This window comes from Narcine bancroftii, chromosome 12 (assembly GCF_036971445.1).
Source record: "Narcine bancroftii isolate sNarBan1 chromosome 12, sNarBan1.hap1, whole genome shotgun sequence".
Lineage (NCBI taxonomy): Eukaryota > Metazoa > Chordata > Chondrichthyes > Torpediniformes > Narcinidae > Narcine > Narcine bancroftii.
In genome coordinates, this window is record NC_091480.1 from 69598916 (window position 1) to 69625533 (window position 26618).

Below are 26618 nucleotides of genomic sequence, written 5' to 3' on the forward strand. Positions count from 1 at the left end.
GGGGGAGAAATTTCTCCCTTCGTAACGAATTAGGCACCGAAAGGTTTGCTGAAATATCAATCACTTGAGCGGTGTCGTATTAACAATAATATTGCAACTGCTTCTTTCAGATTGCAAGTGGGGAGGGGGCTATTAAAAATCGGTAGCCGTGGGGACTGGGATGATGAGGAATTCTAAAGGAGTGGTATCAAGTTTCTAATCCAAAGTCAAATTCCGAAAAGAGATCCAGACCATCCAACCATCCATCTTCAGTGACTGAAGAGAACCATTACTGTTTTTATATGTTGTGCTAATTCATTTTTCTTTTAATATTTTATTTACAATTTTAAATCGGATGGCATTAGTTATAACATATCGATACAAACATTATATAATTAAATAAAACTGCACCACCCAATTTCCCTCATCCACCCAACTAATGCCCTCCCTCCTCACCCACAAAAAAGAAAGTAGGAGATCGTCACTAAAAGCAGTCATGATCAACTTTTTAGCTGCGGAAATTGAGTCTACACCGGAGCAGTCAAATTTTAACACCAATATGGGCTCCATACTTTTACAAAGAAATGACACTTATACCCCAGATTATACGTTATGTTTTCTAAAGGAGTACAGGATTTCATTTCAGCATTCCTAAAACCAAATCCATGCAATAGCCAAATATTTTTAGAAACAGCCAAAGCCAAACATAAAAATTCAATTTGGTGCATAGTCAGTCTCAGTCCTAAATATCCCCTAGTAAAAACAACATTGGATCAAATGGTAGACTCGCTTCTAATGTTCCCTAATAAAAACGGTAGACTCACTTTTAATGTCCCTTAACAAAAACAACATTGGATCAAATGGTAGACTCACTTTTAATGTCCCCTAGTAAAAACAACATTAGATCAAACGGTGGACTCACTTTTAATGTCCCCTAGTAAAAACAGCATTGGATAAAACGGTGGACTCACTTTTGTAATAACTTATACATCTTAGGGATAAATTTATTTCAATCTTCCTTAGTATGTAATAATTCTAATGCAGATTGCCTAAGTAATTTTAAACCATGACCTAATTTCTCCAACAAAATTTTTAAAATAGACCACCTGAAATGGGTGCTTGTCCAATTAAGGTCTCTTCCAAACAATTTTGTTTTTATGGGGGGGGAGGGAAAGAGTGAATAGAGTAATGAATATATTACTGAAAACATGTTATGTTAAGGTTATTAATATAGTGAAACGAGCAAAGGATGCATGCATCCAGCACACTTCCAAGTATCGCATGTGCAAGGTGTATCTCGCCACCTCCTCGATTTATTTAAACTATACGTCCTAAGCAATATTTTGGGGGCGGTGCGGTTGACGTAGTGGTTAACACAACACCTTTGCAGCGCCAGCAACCGGGACCAAGGGTTCGAATCCCACTGCTTCCTGTAAAGGATTTTTACGTTCTCCCCGTGTCTGTGTGTGCTTTCCCCTGGTTGGGGAGAGGCTCCAGTTTCCTCCCGCCCTTCAAACCAAACTGGGGGTGTAGGTAAATTGGGCGGCACAGACTCGTAGGCCTGTTACCGTGCTGCATGCCTAATTTTAAAATTTGTGAGGTTTTGAATGTTGGTTATCTGAAATGATGGTTGTTTCAATCATGTATTATAAATAGTTAATCAGCAACCATCAATGGGAACCACCGTAATTACATTACTCAAGGAAGAACAGATTCTTTTGGCCACCCTTTTGTTTTACCAGTAACCGAAGGATATTTAAAAATGAGATTTCAATTGTCACAAGCACGCAAAATGCTTAAATAATTCCCAAAGCAAATGAAACTTGCTCAGGTCTCAGCTCTCCTCGAAATTTGATCTGTTGGTTTTGATGGCTTTCCACCTCTGAAGGGGCCCCGTGGTTTGGTTTTGCCTCACTCCAGGCTGCTTTACTGTTGGTCAACCTCTGATCGGTAAAGAAAATGGAAACTGTTTTTTAATTATAATCATTGGATCGCAACAGAGTTCAAAGTCAGTTCATGGCCCCCTCTGCTAACATATCCTGTGGAGTTATTTGACGAGGCAGTGGTAATGCAGACTGAAAATCACTTGTAATTATTTACTACACCAAGTATAATTCTGTCCTGTTGGTTTTCTGTGGGATTAAATTTTGCATTTCTATACATTTTCCCACGAGGACTGAAAGTTATTTGCCTTGATCATTAATGAGAGAGAAGGGGTACATTTTCACTCTGCTTTTTGTTCTCCTGTCTGTCTCATTCTGCCTCACCATGTACCAATCACTCCCGCCTCTAATTTTTTTCTCTTTTGTCGTCACTCTTGTTGATTTGCCAGCCTGTTTCTGCTTTAGTCGGGTCATTTCTGAAGCTTCTCTGAGAACCTGATGTATTCGGCTGAAGGCAAAATGTTAATGGAGTGGAGTTTATCTCTTCTGATTTAAGTTTCAGATGTCATAAGGAAATTTTCTTTCTGCTCAATCTTTCCTGCTAGGATAATCTCTTAGTTCTATTCAATATTTTTTTAAAACTCATCTCCAGTGTTTCTACATCATTATGTAATATGCAGACCAGACCACAATCTAAAGGTTCAATACAAGTGTAAAACATTGCTTTTCAATTCTCTTTATCAATAAATGAACCCAATGCCTTGTTTGCATTTATTTTCACATGGCCTTGTTAATCTGTCATGTTTTGGGTATATGTGGCATTCCCCTGTCTTATTTCACACATATTTTTAACGTGTACAACTTTATTTTTTTTCCTACCAAAATGGAACACCTTATCTATATGGAAGTTGATCTGTAAAATGTAAGACTATTGAACAGGTTTATTAATATCTGGCTAATCTTCTATAACTATATTAGAATGTGGCATTTGTGGATTTTTAAAAATTGTTCTCTCAAGTTCTAAATTCAAATTTTTTTTTGAAATTTATCATTTGTATCAATACAAAGTATAAATTCAATAAAACAATAACATAATATATAACCATATAACAATTATAGTACGGAAACAGGTCATCTCAGCCCCTCTAGTCCGCACCGATTTAAGTGATCTCCAACCTGCTCCCTGTCCTCACAACTGTGGACTAATTCAACCTTCTCTTAAATGACAAAATTGACCACCTCTTCCAGAAGGTCATTCCACTCAGCCACCCCTCTCCCTCTCAAATTACTTCTAAACCTTTGCCCCTTAATCCTTAACTTATGACCCCTCATTTCAATCTCACCTACCCTCAAGGGGAAGAGCCTATTCACATCTACTCTATCCACCCTCATAATCTTAAATACCTCTTTCAAATCCCCCCTCAACCCTCTACACTCCAATGAATAAAGGCCTAGTCTACTCAATCTTTCTTTGTATTCGAGATACTGCAATTCAGGCAACATTTTAGTAAATCTTCTCTGCACCCTCTCTACCTTATTGATATCCTTCCTATAATTTGGGGACCAGAACTGCACACGGTGTTCCAAATTTGGCCTCACCAATGTCTTGAACAGTCTCAACATCACCTCCCAACCCCTATATTCTATGCTTTGATTTATAAAGGCCAGCCTACCAAAAGCCTTCTTCACTACATGAGCACCCACTTTCAAAGAACGATAAACCGTTATTCCAAGATCTCTCTGTTCCTCAATGCCCTCACTGCATATGTCCTGTTTTGATTATTCTTCCCACACTTATCTTAAATTTTAAAATTAGGCACCTCACACTTATCAATATTAAACTCCATCTGCCATCTTCCACCCCACTCTTCTAAGCAGTCCAAATCCTTCTACAGTCCCCAAAAACCATCGTTACCATCCATAACACCCCGTATTTTTGTATCATCCGCATATTTACTAACCCAGTTTACCACTCCACCATCCAAATCATTAACATAAATGACAAGCAACAAGGGATCCAACACCAATTCCTGAGGCACACCACTCTTCACTGGCCTCCGTTATCCACCATGACTCTCTGGCATCTCCCCCTCTAGCCACCGTTGAACCCATCTGACTACCTCAACTTTAATACCTAGTGCCTGAACCTTCCATGCAGAACCTTATTGAAGGCCTTACTGAAATGCATATAGACTACATCTATTGCTCTACCCTCATCGACCTTCCTAGTCACCTCCTCAAAAAATTCAACAAGATTTGTCAAGCATGACCTTCCCACCCAACCCCCCTCTAAACTAACCCCAAAAAAATAAAGAAAAAAGAAGAGGGGGAGATCTAAAAAAATTCCATTCAATCATTTATCATGAATTGGGATCACACCTTCAATGAGTGGGAAAGAAAATATTAATGATCTCGTCACATAAGTTCAATATACAGACTCCAAGTTTTAATTAAAAAAAGGAATAATTATTTCATAAGTTGTACATTATTTTCTCCAAGGGAATACATAGCCTCATCTCCACTTTGCATCGTTGGATACTCAATTTTGTCTTATTTTTCCATGTAACTGCAAGACATTTCCTAGCCACTGCTAAGACTAGTTTTAAAAAGGCAATTTGAAATTTATCTAATTTTAATTCCAAACTCAGTGTTTTAATAGAAATATATTAGGGTCAAGTGAAATTTTAAATTTGAACATAACCTCCAAAAACTCCTTAATTTTATCCCAAAAAAAAAACAAACCGAATATAAAAAGGTACCCACTTCCTTATGGAATCTAAAACATATTTATATTTCTTCAATTTCTCCAGAGTCAAATCTAATTGATTGATAAAGTTATAGTGAACCAGGCTATACATTACATTTACACTTTTAGTCATACTGTCCTCACATATCGACCAATCATCTGGAGAAATAGATTTTTCCAAATCTTTCTCCCACTTCACTCCAGATTTATAAAGTTATAATGAACCAATCTATACTTTACATTTACAATTTTAGTCATACTGTCCTCACATATAGACTTCCAATCATCTGGAGAAATAGATATTTCCAACTCTTTTTCCCACTTCACTCTAGTTCTATCAACATTCTGCAATAAAGCATACATGTCAGATATAAATCCTTTTGATAATGAACTAAACTGGCATATAAATTATTGACAGAATGAACTACAAAAGATCGATGATGAATATTCAGTAGTATAAGGAAAAGATGATATTCAGTATTACAGTAGTATAAGGAAAAAGTGACATTACAGTTGTGAAGACAGGTTTTATTGGAGTCATTTATATTTAAAATAGTAAGAGACGGAAACAATAAATCATGTTTTCAGGTTTTCCCCCCCTCAAGAATTAAGTTATCAGCAATGGCCCTGGGAACCTTTAGAGCAAGTGTCATCTGGGACCTACTTATTAATCAGTGCTGCTAATCCGTTCACAGGATCCATTCTCAGGGATGCAGTTTCCAGGCAGCAAGCATCAACCAGCCACTTGCAGTCGTGATGCTCGCCAGACAGGCACACTGAAGCAAAGTGACCAAGAGGGGGCACTTAGAATTTTTAACTCCTAATCAAAATAATACTTCGCAATATGGGGCTGTTGGTTGCTTGGTACAGCTGCTGACGCAAATACGTTGGCCGCAAAGCAGCCTTCGTGATTGGGGCTGGAGGTCATCAATGTTCGCCCAAAAAGAAGCTTCAAAAATTCCAGCAGTTCATTCAGCTCGCACTCTAAACTGAGGGGCGTGGTGCGCGCAAAGTGGACTGTATGGGGTTGGGTACGCCTGTGGACCAAATACAACCGGTCGCTCAAAGAGGCTCAAGGTGTGCATCGAAGCAGCAAGCAATTCAAGTCTTGGACTAGGCGCAATGATTGACCTCCCAGTTTTCTTCTACTTCTCCTTTCGCTGAATGGGCGGCTTCAATTCGGGATCGCTCGAGGTAATCTCGGCAGGGTTCTGTTATTTTTCTCCACTGCACAGAAACGATTCCACCTCAAGAAGGAGTTTAACTCAACAAGATTTAATTCAGTAATTGAACTCTCATATATGCATAAAACTTCAGCATTTTTGTTAGTGATATTAAAAGCATTTCCCTTTCGCACAGTAAACCTCAACACTTGGCCAGCAGATTAATGTCAAATTGAGGATGTTTTCTTTTACACCCCTCCGCTATCTCCATCTCGTACTCCCTCTCCCTCACAACCCTCCTCCATCTCATTCTTCCTCACAAGCCTTTTTATAAGATTCTGGACACGCAGCACGGTAACCGGCCCTTTCGGCGCACGAGCCCAATCCACCTATAATCCCCATACGCTTTGAAAGATGGTTGGAAACTGGAGCCCCTCCCTGGGGAAAACCCACGCGGGATTCGAACCCGAGTCCTGATTGCTGGCGCCATAAAAGCATGGTGCCCCAGCTTTGTGCTCTAACTGTTTCCCTCAAAGCAATTCAGCCATTCGGAAAATTTCTTGGTGACAGCAGATGATCAGACTATCAGATGAATGGTAATTTTTTTTCAGAATGCAGCTGATTTTTCAGGAATCCCAGTCGTATAAAAGCAAAAAAGAAAATCCCTCCTTTATGATCAAGGAATATAAAATTTGAGATTAAAAGTTCTTGTCGTTGACACAAACACAAATAATAGTCCAGGCCTTGGTGGGTTCATGTTATTTGCTTTGCAATCAATTATTTCAGATGCGCATATAAATACAAACGTTTATTCTTGCGTCTGCTTTGACCATTTTTAATGCATTACAAAAGATTAAACATTTTGCCCCACACACATACAGAACTGAATGGGCAACGCATGCAGAGCCAAAAAGAAATATAACAGGAAAAGTTAAAACTTAAGCCTCAGGCTCTTGAAAGGGGTAGGTCAGCGGGCACAAAATTGGTTGAACTGATTTCCAAGAGGATGTGGGTAAGTTTAGAGATTCTGCGTTGATTTTCAAGAGTGTCAAGATTCTGTGTTTCAACAGTCAACAGGTTTGTAATACTTCAGATCCCTGGGTTAGCAGGAAGCAAGATGATGACCAAAAGTTACTTTAAAATTGCCAAGACTCCTTGTCTGTTGTTCATATCTCCTGCGCTTAGCGGGCAAAAGCGGTTGCCATTTTATGAATGAACTATTTGGCACGCTGCCTTCAATTCGTAAGGATGCCTAGTTGTGCAGTTAGATGAGAATGAATATCCTACTTGCAGAAGGAGACTTGTCATAGCAAAAATGACCATAGACTTGACCGATAGAAGGATGCTACACTAAATGGAGAGTTTCCAACAATGAAAACTAATTAATTTCTATCGACAATTTTAACCATTAACATTTTAGAATCCAAAATTCATGACTTTGGCCTATCATGTTGTGCATGTAAACATCCCAGCTCTCTGTTTATAGGATACAACACTTGAGGTCTGCGGTGTGCTGAGGTAGCAGCGAACAAGTACAAATCTCAAGACTGTACAACAGGCTTTATTCCAGTAAAAGTCTGAACACCAGTTCCACCTGTGTGACTGGCTCAGGAGGGGCCGGCTCAGGTCTATATTCGAGTCGGCTGATTGACAGCCGGCCGGGTGGTGTCAGCCCCTTAGGGGGTTTTCCTGCAGGTACAGAGATCGCCCCCCCCCCCCTGCAGTCAGCTGCTGGTCGTATCACTCCATGTGTCAGTCCCGACACTGATCCCACTGCCCCACTCACTCCCCACAGCACTGTATCAGTCCCCACACTAATTCCACTGTCCCACTTTCTCCCCACAGCCCTGTACCTGTCCCCTCCCCACACTGATCCCACTGTCCCACTCTCTCCCCACAGCCCTGTATCAGTCCCCACACTGATCCCACTGCACTCGTCTCCCCACAGTCCTGTATTGTGGTGCACTGAGGTAACGGCAAGCAAGCACAAAATTCGAAAGGCTGTACAACAGGTTTTATTCCAGAAAAAGTCTGAACACCAGTTCATGCCTTGGTGGCTCCCCGTGTAACCAGCTCAGAAGGGGCCAGCTCAGGTCTATATTCAGGTCAGCTGATTGACAGCCGGCCAGATGGAGTCAGCCCCTTAGGTGATCCATTCAGCTCAGCTAATTGACAGCCGGCCAGGTGGAGTCAGCCCCTTAGGTAGTCTATTCAGGTTGGCATGGTGGAGTCAGCCCTTTAGGTGGTCTATTCAGGTTGGCCAGGCAAAGTCAGCCCCTTAGATGGTCTATTCAGGTCAGCCAGGTGGAGTCAGCCCTTTAGGGGTCTTCCTGCAGGTACAGAGATCACCCCCTGTATTCGGCTGGTGGTCGTATCACCACAAGGTCCTCATTTAGTTTAACATTAAATGTAATCAGGTTTCTGCCTGTTAGATAGATGCAGACCCCACCATTTCTTGGATGAATGTCTCTGTCCTTCTCGCCACGTCCTCTGTCACTTAAGTAAACAGGCCCTTCCTTTCCATCCTTTTTGAAGATGTCTTGCAATTTGTGCAGCTCAGGTAAATTTCCACAGTTTAATCGCACCAGCCTCGCCTCGTAACCTGGAAACATTCTCCTCTGCACCCTCTGTTACTATCATGTCCTGTGCAGTATGGGTGGCCAGAACTGTACGCAATTCTCAAGTTGTGGCTTAACTCGTGTTCAGTAAGATCCTGCTCTTCTACTCTCTGTGTCTCAGCCAATAAAGGCAAGAACGTCTTATTTATCTTTTTGGAATCTATGGACTTGCCTATATTCCTCTAACCATCTTGGTGTCTAGCCATAAATTACCCTAGTTGACGGCATATACGACCCACTGACATATGGAAAGTATTCTTAAGGATAAGTATCTAGAGAGACAGGGACTGATCAGGGACACCCAACATGGGTTTGTGATGGGAAAGTCATGTTTGACAAATCTTGTTGAATATTTTGAGGAGGTGACTGTGAAGGTCAATGAGGGTAGAGCAGTAGATGTAGCCTCTATGGATTTCAGCAAGACCTTCGATAAGGTTCTGCATGGAAGGTTCAGGCGCTAGGTATTAATGTTGAGGTAGTCGGTGGTTAGAAGGTAGACACCAGAGAGTCATGGTGGATAACTGTCTGTCAGGATGGAGGCTGGTGACGAGCCCAGAGGACCCTGAAATTCACCGAGACAAATGGTCACTTAAACAAAAGTTGCTTTTAATTATCTTTAAACATGAAAACAGGATCAAACTCTAACTTATCACTATTAACTTAACCCCCTTCTAATTCTAAGTGCATGTGTATATGATATGTGGGTTGTGACAAGCCCAGAGGACCCTAAAATTCACCTTGAACAAATGTTGCTTTTAATTATCTTTAAAGATGGAAACAGGATCAAACTCTATCTTATTTTACTATTATTACTATTTAACCTGTTTCAAAAGAATAGAGTCTATTATCATTAATTTCCTTCAAATTACTTTAGCTGCTTAATAAGTAAAAGGCCATTTTCCTCTGCCAAGCTTTGCTTGGTTTTGTGGCGTGCTATTTTAAATTCATGAAATGACTATTCAGCAGCTGAACTGGGTCTCTGAATGATGGTATTTCCCTAAGATAATGAAACACTTTTTTGATTATGCAGGAACCTTTGTTATTAATTGACTTAACATTTAAATAATTATATTGCGAATGTGTTTGGAGAGTTTTTGACATTGGGCTTGCTGGTCAAGTAGTCTTGACCAAGAACTTGGGTATCCAGTAGTTTTTGTACAGATAGCATGAGTTTCTGATGGAAGTACAAACACAATTTTTCCCCTCATTCTGTGTGAAAAAATATAACGTTTAAATGCATACATTTTTCTTCTAGTTGCAAATTTAATTTCCTAATAAATACTCCCTCAGACTCTTTTCAGTATTCCAAAATGATTCCAGAGCACACTGCAAATTTTATAATGTAAGCTGGATACACTTCAGGACATAATTCCGATGCAAAGTCATTAAATTTACCAAAATAGTTTCCTCGACGCACATCCAATTTCAGATGCTCAGGAAGATTGCAGAACATCTAGCAATAACTCAGTCCCTGGTTCAATGATTAGCCTTCTGTCCATTTTTTGATCGATTGACACTGTAAATTTGTCTGTAGCCCATCCCTTCCGCAAGATTTTCCTCAATTGTCCATTTATCGTGTCAGGCTAAGCAGCCCTTTGGCAAATCGTCTTCTCACATTCTGTTAGTTCACAACATGCACCAACAATAACTATCTACCTCAACTATTTTTTTAGTTCTGACTACATTTCCAAATGCAACTAATTCCAATGCCATTCCTATCCCTTCCCGATACTTTCTAATCTTTGTGACTGCAGTATCATTTATTGTCATCTGATTGTACAAGTACCACCCGACTAAACAGCATTCTCTAGTCATTGGTGGAAAACTCATATCCAGGTGCACATGCAGACACACAATACATATACAGTATGTATATATGTAACGGCACAGGTTACAAATAAATGGAGAATACCCTCACTCGTTTCTTTCAGCCCACCATGAAGTCGACTTTCTTTACAACACTGCATTCTTTAACCAAATCCCACTGGCCTTCTCACTGGCTCACTGCCACACGGGCTCATTCCCCTCCTGGCGAAGGTAAGTATGTATCTACGACCTGTGGATGTATAAAAAAGAGAAATTGTTTAATAAATGGGAGGGTCAGCGCGAGCAGTTCCTTTGGTCGTCCAGCGTTCCCGCTGGCCAGTGAGAAGAAGCTGTCCCCCCCCCCAGCCTGGTGGGGCTGGCTCCAACATTCCCATATCTCTTCCCCGATGGGAGTAGCTGGGGCGGAAGGAGGCCCCAATGATTTTTGCGTGCCCCTCTTCAGGCAAGGATCCCAGTAGATTGAGGCAAGGGAGACTTTCCCAAGCCTCTGCATTCCCCCCACCCTGATCCACAGATCCAACACTTGAACCTGCTTTTAGTATGTTTCTCAGTTGCCTGTAATATCATTTGGAAACCCCCCCCCCCCCCTATACTTTGCCAGTTCACTTCCATATAAAGATTTAAACTTGACATTCAGATTCCTTATGGAGTACGAGGAGCTGCAGACGCTATCGTTTGGAGCCAAAAAAAACCAAACTGCTGGAGGAACTCAGCAGGTCAGGCAGCATAGAGGAGTGGTCAACTTTTCAGGTCGAAACTCTGCATCAGGAATTAAAATACACTTATTTTTCATGGTGGGCTGAAAGAAACGAGTCAGGGTATTCTCCATTTGTTTGTAACCTGTGCCATTACATATATACATACTGCATATGTATTGTGTGTCTGCATGTGCGCCTGGATGTGTGTTTTCCACCAATGACCAGAGAACGCTGTTTTGACAGGTTGTACTTGTACAATCAGATGACAACAAATTATACTGCAGTCGCAAAGTGATTAGAAAGCGTCGGAAGGGATAGGCTTTCCTCGCTTTGCCTGCCATGTTATTAATTTTACATTCTGTTCAGTCTGTATTTAATGGTGTGGTCTAATTCTTCTACTCTGCTAGTACGTAGGTTCAATGCCAAGTTAATGAACTACGTTCCATGTCCCAAAATTGTCCCATCGTAGATTTTTGGTTATGTCCATTAACTGAACTGAATTGAACTGAACTGACTGAAAAACCTACATGGTTATGTCCATCAATCCATTAACTGAACAAGTCAAGGGGTGACTGAAGAAAACCATAATCTTGTTTTATGCTCTTGTTAGTTTTTTAGGTATTTTTCAACCATTCGTTTGTTATAACTTTCAGGTTTCACTTAATGGTTTACACATCATTAAACTAGCTCCTATCTATTTCTCAAACTCTGCTATTATGTACAGAATAGTTCATGGAGAGAAAAATCTTTGTCCGTACTTATTCTTTGATTGATCTGCATCTTCCACACAACATTCATTCTATAGATTTTTTTTTTAGGTTGGGCTTTTAACAGCTTCTATTTAACTTGAATAAAAAAGCTCATTGGCCCACTCTCCAGGACTTTTGTGTGCTGCGCTTGAATTTTTGGGGGTTGCTTCAACTTGCTGAAAAATCGATTAAATGTCTGAAGAATCTGTCGGTGAACTCAAGATCTTTATCATCTCCATGGCCAAAGTAGAATTCTGTCATTTGTAGATAACCACCTTTTTAAATTTGCTAAGAGTCTCTGACACTGTGGAGTATGCAGGGCCCAATTGGTGGATTGGTTGTAGATATATGTCATGGGAACCAGACCCTTCATCTCAGTTCGTAGAGAAAGACGAAGTTTCCTTCTCGGCTGATCCCATTCGCCTGCATTTGGCCCATATTACTCTAAACCTTTTGTATCCATGTATACATCTCAAATGTTTTAAATGCAACCACTTCTACAATTTCCAATGGCTGCACATCCCTTCCACCCATCACCCTGAGTGTGGAAAGAAATTGCCCCCTTGGGTCCCTTTTAAATCTTTCCCGTCTCACTTAAACCTATGCTCTCCAGTTTTAGACATGGGAAAAAGCCTATGATCATTTGTATGACCCTGTCTTTTCATGGAACTAAATCTTCAGCCTATCCAGTCTCCCCTTATAAGTCCCAGTAAACTCCTCTCTTCCCTTTACATCTTCCCTGAAGTGAGACGACCAAAACCACATACACTCTACTCCCAAACATGTCATATATTGGTAACATGGTGTCCCTGCTCCTTATCCGATGAAGGCAAGTGTTTCAACTGATGGGCATCAGATAGAAATTTAAATACTGCCTTGCACTATTTTGATGGGGAGCCTCTATAACATCGTTAGTGCATCCAGACCGGTAGCATAAAATGCACAAGGACTTCGACAGTCAATGTCGAGTATTTTCCGCATGGGGTAAACGTGGTTGATAGAACGGTGGCCACGTGGAGAAAGAGTTAGAATGTTGTACTCTTGAGCGGATGACCGCATTGCACCTTGTTTTAAGACGCAGTCCCGCCACACCATATGCCAAGTCAAAGCGAGGACATCGCGAGGACGACCAAGAGGATCTGACCAAGGACATGGACGAACCTTCCCCTGTCCCCAACGTAGAAGAGGTCATACTACCAAAAAGTGGTAATAAGTTTTTCTCGTTTTTTTTCCCTGATGCTGTGATTATTATTCAATTGTGACAATTATTCAATTGAGACTCCTCCAAGTTTACTTGCATTGTCCAAAGGGTTTAGTTCCGTGTAATATTTTTACTTGGAGATATTTATGAAATTGAAATACCAAGAAAAATTCTTTATTGCAATAGCTACTGCAAAGAAATGGGAAGATGATAGAGAAGTGTTGCTAAGTCGATGGTATAGTGAGATGCAAAATTGTACACCTTTGGAAAAAAAATTACATATAGTTTAACGAATCGAGTTGAAAATTTTTGTAGTATTTGGAAACCATCTATGCATAATTTCATCCACCTCTTCTTCCTTATCCATTCCTCTCAATTAGTAATTTTCAATAACAATGAATGATTGTCTGCGCTAATATTATTGTCTATTAAAATGGTAGATGTTTCTTTTGGGTGGGATGGGGAGAAAATATATACAAAGTGCTTTTTTTGTATAATTGGCTATGGATATTTCATTCATTTTTTTTCCTGTAATGATGCAAACAATTAAATAAAATTTAAAGAAAGATTTAGTTCCATGTATTAAAGCTGAAAGGCGAACTTTCGTGGCTCAGAATGACTGGGTTGTATTTCAGCTCCACCGCACAAAGTGTGAAGGAGCAGAAATATTTTCCAATGTGCATTGAAAATATTAACAGCCCCAGCCCTCTATTCTATCCTGCTGCTGTTGACTGTTTGGTGTAAATTCTCACTGTATAGTTCTATATATTTATCACATGGTGCATCAAACTGTACTGAGTTTTATGGAAAAATATTTCTGATTTTTCTTAAAGTGCATTTGTGGGGATTATAACATATAACAATTACAGTACAGAAACAGGCCATCTCGGCCTCTCTAGTGATCTCCTCCCCACTCCCTGTCCATAACCCTCCAATCCCCTCACATCCACGCACTCATCCAACCTCTTCAATGACAAAATTGACCACCTCTTCCGGAAGGTCGTTCCACTCAGCCACCCCTCTCTGAGTGAAAAAGCTTCCTTTCATGTTACTTCTAAACTCTTGCCCCCTAACCCTTATGACTTCTCGTTCCAATCTCACCTACCCTCAAAGGGAAGAGCCTATTCACATCTACTCTGTCTATCCCCCTCATAATTTTAAAAACCTCTATCAAATCCCCCCCCCCACCTCAACCTTGTACGCTCCAATGAATGAAGGCCCAGTCTACTCAATCTTTCTTTGTATTCTAGATACTGCAATGCAGGCAACATTTTCATAAATCTTCTCTGCACCCTCTCTACCTTATTGATATCCTTCCTATAATTCGGGGACCAGAACTGCACACAGTATTCCAAATTGGGCCTCACCAATGCCTTGAACAGTCTCAACATCACCTCCCAGCTCCTATATTCTATGCTTTGATTGATAAAGGCCAGCCCACCAAAAGCCTTCTTTACCCCTCTATCCACATGAGAATCCACTTTCAAAGAAAGATGAACCATTATTCCAAGATCTCACTGTTGCCATTTTCGAGATTTTATCCAACTTTCTTTGGTATCTATCTATTCCAATATCAAAGCATCTTGTGGATGTTGGAAGACTGAAATAAAAACAGAAATGCTGGAAGGAAGTTGCACCCCAAAGCAAGTGGACTTACCTCATGGGTAAACCTGAGGTATGGTGCCTGGTTTAGTTGTAAGGCTATCCAGAGCATTTCAAAATGATAGAGCGAGTGTTTTCTGGATGGAGCCCCACACTATATGATTATAATCAATTAATCCACTCATCTGAAGGGAACAATTGAAATTGAGAAGATGATTGAAGATGAAACTGAGAAAGGTTGACCATACATTTCATTCGACAGGCGTAAACGCTTTGAATTTAATCCCTAGCCAATTGCACTGTGTAGTAAGCCTCTGCAACTCCCCCCTTTTTGCATCAGTTCCTCTGGATGAGCATTCCTCAACAATATGCTTGTTCCAGCTCAGTAACTGCAATAAAGAAGAGCAAAGAAGGTGATTAAAGAACCCCAGATGCTTATCGGTTGTCAGTGCCTTGCCTTCCAGAGTAACATGCAGGATCATTTGAGCGTCTCAAAATCTGTCAATTTGGTGTTCGCAGTAAGCACAATAGAGGCCTTGAAAGCAAGCGCAGTTGAGGCGCCTCTCAAAATGATGCCAAGACTGCCGTGAGGAGGAGTCACAACCTGTGAATTCTGAGGCCTTCCTGTGGCAGTAGTACTAATAATGGAAGCCTTCAAATGAAGTATAATTTACAGGTAGCGTAGAAGAAAGAATCTGGGGTTTTCGTACATGCAACATAAGAGTTTTTCACTTCAATGTGCAATCATTGGTTCAACAATTCACAAAAGTGAATATATCCAATAATAGATCGCGTGCACTTATTGGAAATATTCACTTTGTGAACTGTTGCAGCAACAATTGCACACCGATGTCCCCTTGAAATGATTGGCCGGGGAGTTCTCAGGCATTCTGTGCACTCTTCCCCACCCCCCCCCCCAAATCCAGTCAGCACCTAGAAACGCTGTCTCACCTTTCCTCACCCCTGTTAGTTGGATCGTGCTCTCCACAAAAATGGCGGCCGTGCACTGAGGAAGTGCCCAGTTCTTTGCCATGTTCTTTAAAAAAATTGTGAAGGGGTCTTATATAAATGGAAGTTATTTTTATGAAATAGAAACACACAACACTCACTGAAACTTTGTAGCCAGCATTCCTGCAATTTATTCTCGATATAAATGTAATAAAAATAGCTGAAAGATTAAAGAATGGAGCGAGAGTTTGTACATTGTTGATGCTTTAGTACAATTGCTTTCATTGAGCTCATTCTGGAGAATAATTCCTGCAACTAATGATCTTCAGTTATAACTTCATCTTGCCTATCCCTTAAAGTGTCCCATTGCAATCCAAACTCTTTTGATATTGACACCAAAAATTAATCAGAATTAATGAATGGCCTTTTTGGTGTCAATAACACCCTTGACTTGTTATAACTTCATCTTGCCTATCCCTTAAAGTGCCCCAATGCAATCCAAACTCTTTGAGCGCGCAAAATGTCTGCTCAGCAAAGTTCTCGTTGTTAAGATGTCTCCTGTGTTCAGCAGTTGGGTCAGTGAACAGAAAAGTTTCACCTTCACTTGGGCCACTAAGTTGACGGAGTACTTCAACCTGCTCAGTTTTTATTTTCACTCTGAATGAAAATCAATTTGGGGAGCAAACTGCTGTTCCAGTTTTTAACAACTCAAACGTTAAATGTCTCTGGAAACCCAACTCTTGTCCCAAACGTATTTGCGACTTTGGCCATCTCCAGATGTAGTGCAGAGAATTCTATGGCAGCAATCGCAGTTCGTTGCCGCATCAATAGCTGCGCAAAAAATATTCACGTTGATCGCAATCGGCATGACTTTTCAGTGAGCTGGTTCTCTAAACACAGCGTATATTGATGCATGATGTATCTCCCTTAAGAATACTCCCTCTGCAATGTTTCTGTCTTCTGGTATTGAATGTAATGCAAGAACCAGTATGTCAAAATAAAGCATCTTTGAATGGAACAATGGACACCTTGATGAAGGGCTCAAGCCTGAAACATTGATTATGCGTTTGCTACATCAAGGACACTGTTTGACCAGCTGAGTTTCTCCAGAGTTTTGTGTTTTTACTGTATGGTGTTCCTGGTGCACATTTCTCCAGCATCCCTTTCTTCTACACTTGTGAACCGAGACTCTGCCCCTTGTAACTGATGCACAGCTGTCAGTGGCAATGATTTTTGACGGTTCTACTATTTTCTGGGTCAGTATGTCCAACACAGACTGGCAATGGTCTTTGAAATGGTTGAGTGACTCAGTTCCTGTATTAGAACTCGCTCTGTAGAGGCATTCTGATGGCTTCATGAATTAATTTTTGGGTTAATTTAAGGAACCCAAGTAATGTTGAGGCTTCTCTGCAAACATTTAAAGAATGCTTTTGCTCCCACAGCTGTCAGTGGCAGTGATTTGTGACGGTTCTACTATTTCCTGGGTCAGTATGTCCAACACAAACTGGAAATGGTCTTTGAAATAGTTGAGTGACTCAGTTCAGTATTTCCTGTATTGGAATTCACTCTACTATTTGAAGAGGCATCCTGAGGGCTTCAGGAAAGTTAAATTAGTTTTTGGGTTAATTTAAGGAACCCAAGATATGTTGAGGCTTCTCCACAAATGCTTTTGCTCCATGTTCAGCACATCTGCTCGATCTGTTAGATGTATCTCTCGTGCAAGGCAGTTCTGGAAACGCTGTGGCCAAAGGCAGACCCCTGTACAGTCATTTGATGGCCCACTGACTGGCTCTGTAATTCTCAGTTATTAAGTCATTATAATCTTGGGATTGTACTTTTTAAAAAAAAAGTGGTGAATAGCCTTTCGATTTTAGCTCATGCATGGATTTTAATGCTACAAATACCTTCACAGAACAGAAGCCCGCAATTTTTCAATCACTGACAAACAAAGCCTCATCATTAATTGGAGGGAAACAGCGGTTTTCCTGCTTAGGTTTTAATCTCATGAACCTTTAGGCCATTGTTTTGATTGCTGACCCGAGACAACTTTGAATAGCGCGGCCAAAATGTCTCTGGTAACGGAAGATAATATGCACTGGACCACATATTAAACACAAGGGATGACCTCTTAAATCTGTGCATTGAAATTTTCTTTTAGGTCGCCGTAACGTATGTCCAAAATTATCCAACAATAGGCTTTAATTTGATAAAAAGAGTATTCGAAGATATTTCATTCTTTGAAATGAAATAAAATATCCTGCTTCATAACAATCTTCTACCAGTTTAATACCTTTCTGATCCCACAACTTCAAAAGTTGATTATTAAGTGTAAAAGCTTATTTTACCTGAAATTTTACCTATAATTTCATTTTTTTAATTTTAATTCCATTAAATATTTCATATAATCGTCTTGCATGAAGGAAACCTGTAAAAGAGAAAGATTCATTAGAACTATTTCATTGTTACCTCAATCAAACTCTGGTAACTTTTATAAAGCTGCCTTTTTGCAGTACTCCTTGCATGTTTATTAAGCACTGTTATCTTGGCAATTGCTGCATAAATGAATGAGAGCTACTTATTACTTCTCAGCAGGTGCTCCTTGCATTTGTACACTCCACATTTATATATGGAAAAAAGATGCATTAACTTTCTTTGAAAGTGGATTCTCGTATGGATAGGGTGGTGAAGAAGGCTTTTGCTAGATTGGCCTTTAGAAGTCAAAGCCTAGAATATAGGAGCTGGGAGGTGATGTTGAGACTTTTCAAGGCATTGGTGAGGCCCAATTTGCCATTCTGGTCAACAAATTATAGAAAGGATATCAATAAGGTAGAGAGGGTGCAGAGAAGATTTACTAAACTGTTGCCTGGATTTCAGTCTCTAGAATACAAAGAAAGATTGAGTAGACTGGGTCTTCATTCATTGGAGTGTAGAAGGTTGAGGGGGGATTTGATAGAGATTTACTAAACTGTTGCCTGGATTTCAGTCTCTAGAATACAAAGAAAGATTGAGTAGACTGGGTCTTCATTCATTGGAGTGTAGAAGGTTGAGGGGGGATTTGATAGAGATTTACTAAACTGTTGCCTGGATTTCAGTCTCTAGAATACAAAGAAAGATTGAGTAGACTGGGTCTTCATTCATTGGAGTGTAGAAGGTTGAGGGGGGATTTGATAGAGATTTACTAAACTGTTGCCTGGATTTCAGTCTCTAGAATACAAAGAAAGATTGAGTAGACTTGGTCTTCATTCATTGGAGTGTAGAAGGTTGAGGGGGGATTTGATAGAGATTTACTAAACTGTTGCCTGGATTTCAGTCTCTAGAATACAAAGAAAGATTGAGTAGACTGGGTCTTCATTCATTGGAGCGTAGAAGGTTGAGGGGGGATCTGATAGAGGTATTTAAAATTATGAGGGGAATAGACAGAATGGATGTGAATAGGCTCTTCCCCTTGAGGGTAGGTGAGATTGGAACGAGGGGTCATAAGTTAAAGGTTAGGGGGCAATGGTTTAGAATTAATATGAGAGGAAGCTTCTTCACTCAGACAGTGGTGGCTGAGTGGAATGACCTTCCGGAAGAGGTGGTCAATTTTGTCATTTAAGAGAAGGTTAGATGAGTGCATGGATGTGAGGGGAATGGTGGGTTATGGACAAGGAGCGGGTAGGAGATACTTAAATCGGTGCGGACTAGAGGGGCCGGCATGGCCTGTTTCCATACTGTAATTGTTATATGGTTAACTTTGTTATCTGTTGTAAGATAGGTAACCAAGAAAACATTCTTCCCAAAGATTTTTAACGTGCTATAAGAAGAGCAAAATCTCTCCGCAGATAAACCATGTCGCACAATGCCAGTTAGTGACTTACTGAGTGCTCTCGGGTTGGTTGGTTGACCTTGGGTTGTGTTCACACCCAGAGAGAAAGTCGGTTCACCATCGCCATCTCAAGAAAAATTAAAATGGGCAATAAATGGGAGCTTTGTCAATGATTTCCAGATCCGAGGAGAGAATTAAAAAGAATTCTTTTAAAGCGCAGAGAAGCGGATGAAGCTCAATCTGGGCTTGTTAACTTGGATTCTCACAACGTTCATTTGCATTTCCTACTGCGTTCATTGCACAGTCTGTGATTACTTGCGAATGTTTACAGTAGGCGTAAATAGTTTGTAGTGTTTGTAACTGAAGATTTTGTTTTTTAGTGAATACCAAGAAAGATTCTGAATCGGCTCCTGTGAAAGGTGGAACGGTGACTGATCTAGGTAAAGAATAAATCTTCTGTCTATTTATCATTCTTCACTCCCCCCCTCCATGACTGCATTGATCTTTGTCGCATTCAATCAATCGTTGACCTTCTTGATTAGCCAGGGTGATGGGTGAAGGCCGGTTAGTGGGGGGGCTGATTAGGGAAATGGATCAGCTCATGATTGAATGACGGGGTAGACTCGATGGGCTGAATGGCCTATTTTTGCTCCTGCGTCTTATGGCCTTTGAATGGCGGGGCAGACTTGATGGGTTGAATAACCTGTTTCTTCTCCTATGTCTTAATGGTCTTCTCCACGAATCTATCCCTTGAAGAAACTCATCTAAACTTTCCCAGAAACTATTATTTTGGTATCTTGGCAAATGTTTATCCCTCAACTAAATGCCAGTTATAGCCTCTTACGTTGCATTTTTGAATGATTTTCTTAGGATTGTATTTTTTTTAAAAAGGTGCTGAACAGCCATTCGATTTTTGCTCATGCATGGATTTTAGTGCATAAACAGAGGCTACAAGTAACACTCTTCTATACCTTCTATACCAAGTAACACTCTTCTATACCTTCTATACCTTCTATACCAAGTAACACTCTTCTATACCTTCTATACCAAGTAACACTCTTCTATACCTTCTATACCAAGTAACACTCTTCTATACCTTTTATACCAAGTAACACTCTTCTATACCTTCTATACCAAGTAACACTCTTCTATACCTTCACAAGCAGAACATAAGCCACCACTTTTTCAATCACTGACAAACAAAGCCTCATCGTTTAATTGCAGGGGACCACAATACACAGCGATTTTTCCTGCTTGGGTTTTAATCTCATGAACCTTTATGCCCTTGTTTTGATAATTAAGATGGCTTACCCAGCACAACTTTGAATAGTGCGGTCAAAATATCTCTGTTAATGGAAGATAACATGCACTGGGTCACAAAACGCACAGGGGTGGCCTCTTAAATCTGTACATTGAAATTTTTTTTATAGGTAACTGTAACGTACGTCCAAAATTATCCAACAATTGGGCTTTAATTTGATAAGAGTATTCGAAGATATTTCATTCTTTGAGATGAATTAAAATATCCTGCTTCATAACAATCTTCTACCAATTTATTACCTTCCTGATCCCACAACTTCAAAAGTTGGTTATTAAGCATAAAAGGAAAATGCTTATTTTGAAACAAAGTTTTTACCTATAATTTCATTTGTTGTACTCCATAATATATTTCAACACAGGCAATTACTTAATAACTGAGAATTCCATCTATAAACCAACTGATCCATCTTCTTCTCGCCAATCTGAGATAATTCAATATTAGCCCATATCAAAGGTTTATCCCCCTCAAACATTTTGTTAATAAATTTCATCTGTGTCAATTCATAATATTTCTGGGGTAATTAGGAAGTTGCAAACCTCCGAGTGCATCCTTCCAAGTTAATTTCAGTAATGACGCCCCTTTCCACAGAAACTTCCTCGCCAAAGCATTCAGATCCTTAAAAAAATTTTTGAGGAATTATGCAAAGAGAATAGATTGAAAAAGGTATTCATTTTGATAGAATTAACACATCCTATTAATGTTATAGGTAAATCTTTCCACCGATTCAAATTATATTTAATTTTAGACAATAAAGGTAGATAATTCAATTCATATAAATTATTATAATTACTGTCTATCGTAATACCGAAATGCTTAATCCGATCTGACCACAAATTTGACAATATCCATTCCAGCTAAAGGCACAATCTCACTCTTTTCCCAGTTAATTTTATAACCCAATACTTCACCGTACTGCTCCAATCTACCATGCAGACTCCCCGAAGACTTCAAAGGTTGTGTTAAATATATCAAAACATCATCTGCAAACAAACTTATTTTACGTTCATCAGCTTTCATCTTTAATATTACTATCTTGTCTAATCATCTGAGCCAAGGATTCAATAGCCAGTGCAAATAAAGCCTTGCCTGGTCGATCTGGATAACATAAAAGGTGAAAATACCTGTCCATTTGTCACAACTCTAGCAGTAGGTCTTCTATATAAAGCTTTAACTCAACCAATAGAAAAGGCTCAAAATTCAATTTCTCCATGTGTGTTGAAATATTAACAGAATAAGCCAAGAACCATGAAAACGAGTTGTCCTTTGAGATAGCTTGTCCACCCAAGCTATGGTACCAAGAACGTGCAGCGCAAAAAAAAACTGGCAATCTGGCCCAGCAGCATATACTCATGTCGCAAAAGGTACTAAAAAGAAGTGGCTTCAGCGTAAACCAGATGACCAGTGTGATTGACTGATCTTTCAGAATTCTGAAACAGATCTAATCGTTTGGAAGATAGCATCACTGTTCAATAAAAAAGCCGAAACAAAATAGGGAAACGTAGACCAGGTATACAGACGTCAGAAAAATATGACTACGGTGTATAATGTACATGCATGGCTTCCAGGCAAACAAACACTCTGACTGTTGCTTTCTTTTCTAGACGAGCAAGAGGATGATAATCTGGAAACTACAGGCAAGGTAAAAGTGCTGTTCATGTCCACTCTGTGTCATTTCTGCCATTAGTTCTGAAGGTACCAGACTCCTGTTTGTAATTTTCTTTGCTTGGAAAATCCCTACCTTTAAAGATTGTACCACACTGAAGATATGTGGTCAACAAAGGGAACATCAGAAATGGCACCCAATTTTCTTTTGAAGTTTATTGACTAGTTCTTATTGAACAGTTCCCAAGAAGAGAACAAATGCATCCATATAAGGTAGAGTGCATGTATAAGGTAGAGAGGGCGCAGAGAAGATTTATGAAAATGTGGTCTGGATTACAGTATCTAGAATACAAAGAAAGATTGAGTAGACTGGGTCTTTATTCATTGGAGTGTAGGGGGGATTTGATAGAGGTGGTTAAAATTATGAGGGGGATAGACAGAGTAGATGTGAATAGGGTAGGTGAGATTAGAACAAGGGGTCATAAGTTTAAGGGTTAGGGGGCAAAAGGTTAGAAGCAACGTGAGAGGAAGCTTCACTCAGAGAGGGGTGGCTGAGTGGAATGATCTTCTGGAAGAGGTAGTCAGTTTTGTCATTTAAGAGAAGGTTGGATGAGTGCATGGATGTGAGGGATTGGAGGGTGATCAACAGAGAGCAGATAGGTGGGACTAGAGAGTGGAACGACCTTCCGGAAGAGGTGGTTGCAGCGGGGTCAGTTTTGTCATTTAAGAGAAGGTTGGATGAGTGCATGGATGTGAGGGGATTGGAGGATTAGGGACAGGGAGCGGGTAGAAGATCACTTAAATCGGTGCGGACTAGAGGGGCCAAGATGGCCTGTTTTCGTACTGTCATTGCTATATGGTTATATAAAGTACTAGTTACTCAACTGCAATCCATGCCAGATTCAGTTGTGGCTGTTTGACGGTTTCTTCAGTTCATACTCCAGCCCAGACTCCATGTACAGTAGGGTTAAAAACTAGGACCACTTAATTATTCTGGAATAAGGGCAGATTTCAGATTTCAGATGGTCTTCTCAGGAATGTTGTAAAACCATTCAGCCACTTGAGAGTGCCTATACATCAGTATAGTTAGTAATTTTCTGAAATGTAAAACTTCAAAATTTGGCCACAAAACACCTGTTTCTAAGTACATTATAGCACAGAAACAGGCCTTTTGGCTCTTCTAGTCTATGCCAAACCATTTTCCAACCTACACCCAGTTCACAGCCCTACATACCACTCCCATCCAAGTACCTGTCCAAATTTTTCTTAAAGCCTAAAACTGAGCCCGCATTCACCACTTCAGGTGGCAGCTTGTTCCACACTCCCACCACTCACTGTGTGGAGAAGATCACCCTAAGCTTTTCCCTTTTCACCCTTAACCCATGTCCTCCGGTTTACATAACTGTTGAAAAAACCCTACCTACATTTACTCTGTTTATCCCCCTCGTATTATATTAAGTTGGAAGATCAACACTTACTCCATATATATCATCAAATTAAAACTGTGCCACGCTCATGATTCAGGCAAGCACAAGGAACCTAACACCTGTTTTAGGCCCCACCATAATTATTTTTCCCCTCCTTTAAAAGACCCCACAATTTTATTTTTAATATACTTTCTTGAAAATCGTGCAAGTTATCCATGCTGTGAGAGATGCCAAGGTGGGCAGGGCAAAATGGAGGGTAAGGCAGAGATGTGTGCGGTAAGATCACAGTGATGTGAACAGTGAGGGAGATTTATCTTGTTTCTGTTGTCTATGTCTTGGAATATAATTGTTGTTTAGTTGATTTGTGCCACTACAAACTGTGTGTCCTGGGACTGAATAACCTGACTTGTCAGTGTTTGAATCTGCAATGTTTCAAATCCTGGCACAATGATCACAGCATCTGCAGACTTACCTGTGTAACCATAAAATAATTACAGTACGGAAACAGGCCATCTAGGCCCCTCTAGTCCTTACTGATTTAAGTGATCTCCTCCCCGCTCCCTGTCCATAACTTTCCAATCCTCTCACATCCCACCTCTTCCGGAAGGCCATTCCACTCACTGAGTGAAGAAGTTTCCCCTCATGTTGCTTCTAAACTTTTGCCCCCTAACCCTTAACTTATGACCCCTCAATCCAAACTCACCTACCTCCAAGGGGAAGAGCCTATTCACATCTACTCTGTCTATCCCCCTCATAATTTTAAATACCTGTATCAAATCCCCCCTCAACTTTCTACGCTCCAATGAATGAAGACCCAGTCTACTCAATCTTTCTTTGTATTCTAGATACTGCAAATCAGACCTTTTAGTAAATCTTCTCTGCACCCTCTCCAGCTTATTGATATCCTTCCTATAATTTGGAGACCAGAACTGCACACAGTATTCCAAATTTGGCCTCACCAAAGCCTTGAACAGTCTCAAGATCCCCTCCCAGCTCCTATATTCTATGCTTTGATTTATAAAGGCCAGTCTACTAAAAACCTTCTTTATCGCCCTATCTACATGAGCATCCACTTTCAAAGAACGATGAACCATTATTCCAAGATCTCTCTGTTCCTCAACGCCCTCCCCCTCAATGCATATGTCCTGTTTTGATTATTCTTCCCAAAATGAAGAACTTCACACTCATCGATATTAAACTCCATCTGCCATCTTTCAGCCCACTCTTCGAAGCCGTCCATATCCTTCTGCAGTCCCCGAAATCCATCGTCACCATCCACAACTTCCCCTATTTTTGTATCATCCGCATATTTACCATCATCCAAATCATTAATATAAATGACAAACAACAAGGGGCCCAACACCGATCCCTAAGGCACACCGCTTGTCACTGGCCTCCATCCTGACAGACGATTATCCACCATGACTCTCTAGCATCTATCTTCTAGCCACCGTTAAACCCATCTGACTATCTCAACACTAACACCAAGCGCCTGAGCCTTGTTTTTTACCACAGCTCCGATTGGTCTAAATTCTTTGGTTAAACTGTCTACTCAATGGTAGTGAATCATTTATCAATGGTCCAAACACATGTCAAAGGGGAACGTTTAAAGGTGAATTGTGGTTTCCTGTTTCAGGATGAGGAAGATGTTTCCACTGGTAACAAAGGGGAACAGACACGAAATCCCGATTCTCATGAAGACAACGTTACAGAACAGACTCACCATATCATCATACCTAGCTACGCAGCATGGTTTGATTACAACAGGTATGCTGGAGATTTGCATATATTGTGGTGGATAATGATCTGTTGTTAGGTAAATATTAATGCTTTTGTTGGGGTTTGTGTGGGCCCCACAGGTTAAGAACCAGACCAGTGTCGAGGTACAAAGCACACGTTTATTTCGGGGGATGCAAACGGGGCAACAGGGTCAATATGCACGGCAAACCTCTACACACACGATACACCGGACAATGAGAGGGGAACCGACAGGGGACTCGGTGAAATTACATGAACACACACATTCAACAGTCAGGATCGAGGTGACTCTCACCCCTTGATGGGCACGGACACGGCTCTTACCACCTGACCTCGGGGCTTGCCCCAACCCAGAGGGGAAGGGACTATTAACGTGCTATAAGGGGACCAAAAGAGGCAGGACAGAGGGGCGCGTGGCCCTTTACGGTCCCACAGGCAGTGCTCGGCGGGGGGAGGGGGGCGGAGCAGGCTGGGCCCCCGTTGGTGCCAAGCGCAGAGGGGGATCAGCCGAGATGATTCACCCTGGGCCAATGGGGCGAAGGTCAGGGCCAGGCTCCTAGTGATTTAGGTGATCCAATCGCAAGGGTCACCTCTATGGCTCGGGGGGGCGGGTGGGTCTTTGACCTTGATTGGCACGCGGTGTGTCCTCCAAACAAGAATGCAACAGCGCCACCAGGTGGTGGACACTGCTGTCCATTACAGTTGGATATTCATGTTTGGCCTCACACCAGATGCCCCTTGCAAGAGGCTTCCAAGATGATATTGGGTTTCGTATAGATTGCTGAGTGCATTTTTGGCATTAAATTTTAATTCTATAAATTTCTTTGGTCTGACACCTACTGTCTGTGATCGTACTATGTGTAGACAACACTGGTAAAAGTGGCTTCGCCCTGTATTAATTCCTTACTCACATTATCATCGAAGGAACTTACAATATGTACAGGGCCTCCTTGGGTGACAAACAACTTGACTTGTGCCAATTTTTCACAGAGGGTGGTGTGTGTATGAAATGAGGTACCAGAGGAAGATGGAGAGACGAATACAATTGTCATATCTAAGCAATGGATACATGGATACGAAAAGTTTTCAACCTTTTTCTTTCCACTCACATATCACTTTAAGTAATCCCTATGCCATCGGCACTCTGCGATTAGTAAGGGATTACTGGGGAAAACAGGTTGAGAATCACTGCTCTGGACTCAATTGTTACTGAAATCTTTTGCTTGAAAAGAATTGTCGTTGGCCCATTTCCTTTGGAGTTCTGAAACCATGCAAGTCTCAAGTCAATGAG

At 40.7% G+C, this 26618-nt stretch overlaps 1 protein-coding gene across 6 annotated transcripts in view; it reads left to right on the plus strand.

Annotated features, from left to right (window-relative positions):
• The window catches only part of smarcc2 (SWI/SNF related BAF chromatin remodeling complex subunit C2), a 115666-nt gene that overhangs the window by 46779 nt on the left and 42269 nt on the right, over positions 1-26618 (plus strand). For 4 of the 6 annotated variants that reach the window (XM_069906740.1, XM_069906743.1, XM_069906744.1 and 1 more), the window contains exons 11-14: positions 12739-12869; positions 19600-19659; positions 22142-22179; positions 25206-25336. In XM_069906740.1, the coding sequence (XP_069762841.1) occupies positions 12739-12869; positions 19600-19659; positions 22142-22179; positions 25206-25336 (360 nt within the window). The remainder of the gene's footprint in view (positions 1-12738; positions 12870-19599; positions 19660-22141; positions 22180-25205; positions 25337-26618) is intronic. The other 2 variants (XM_069906742.1, XM_069906745.1) reach the window with 1 other exon arrangement.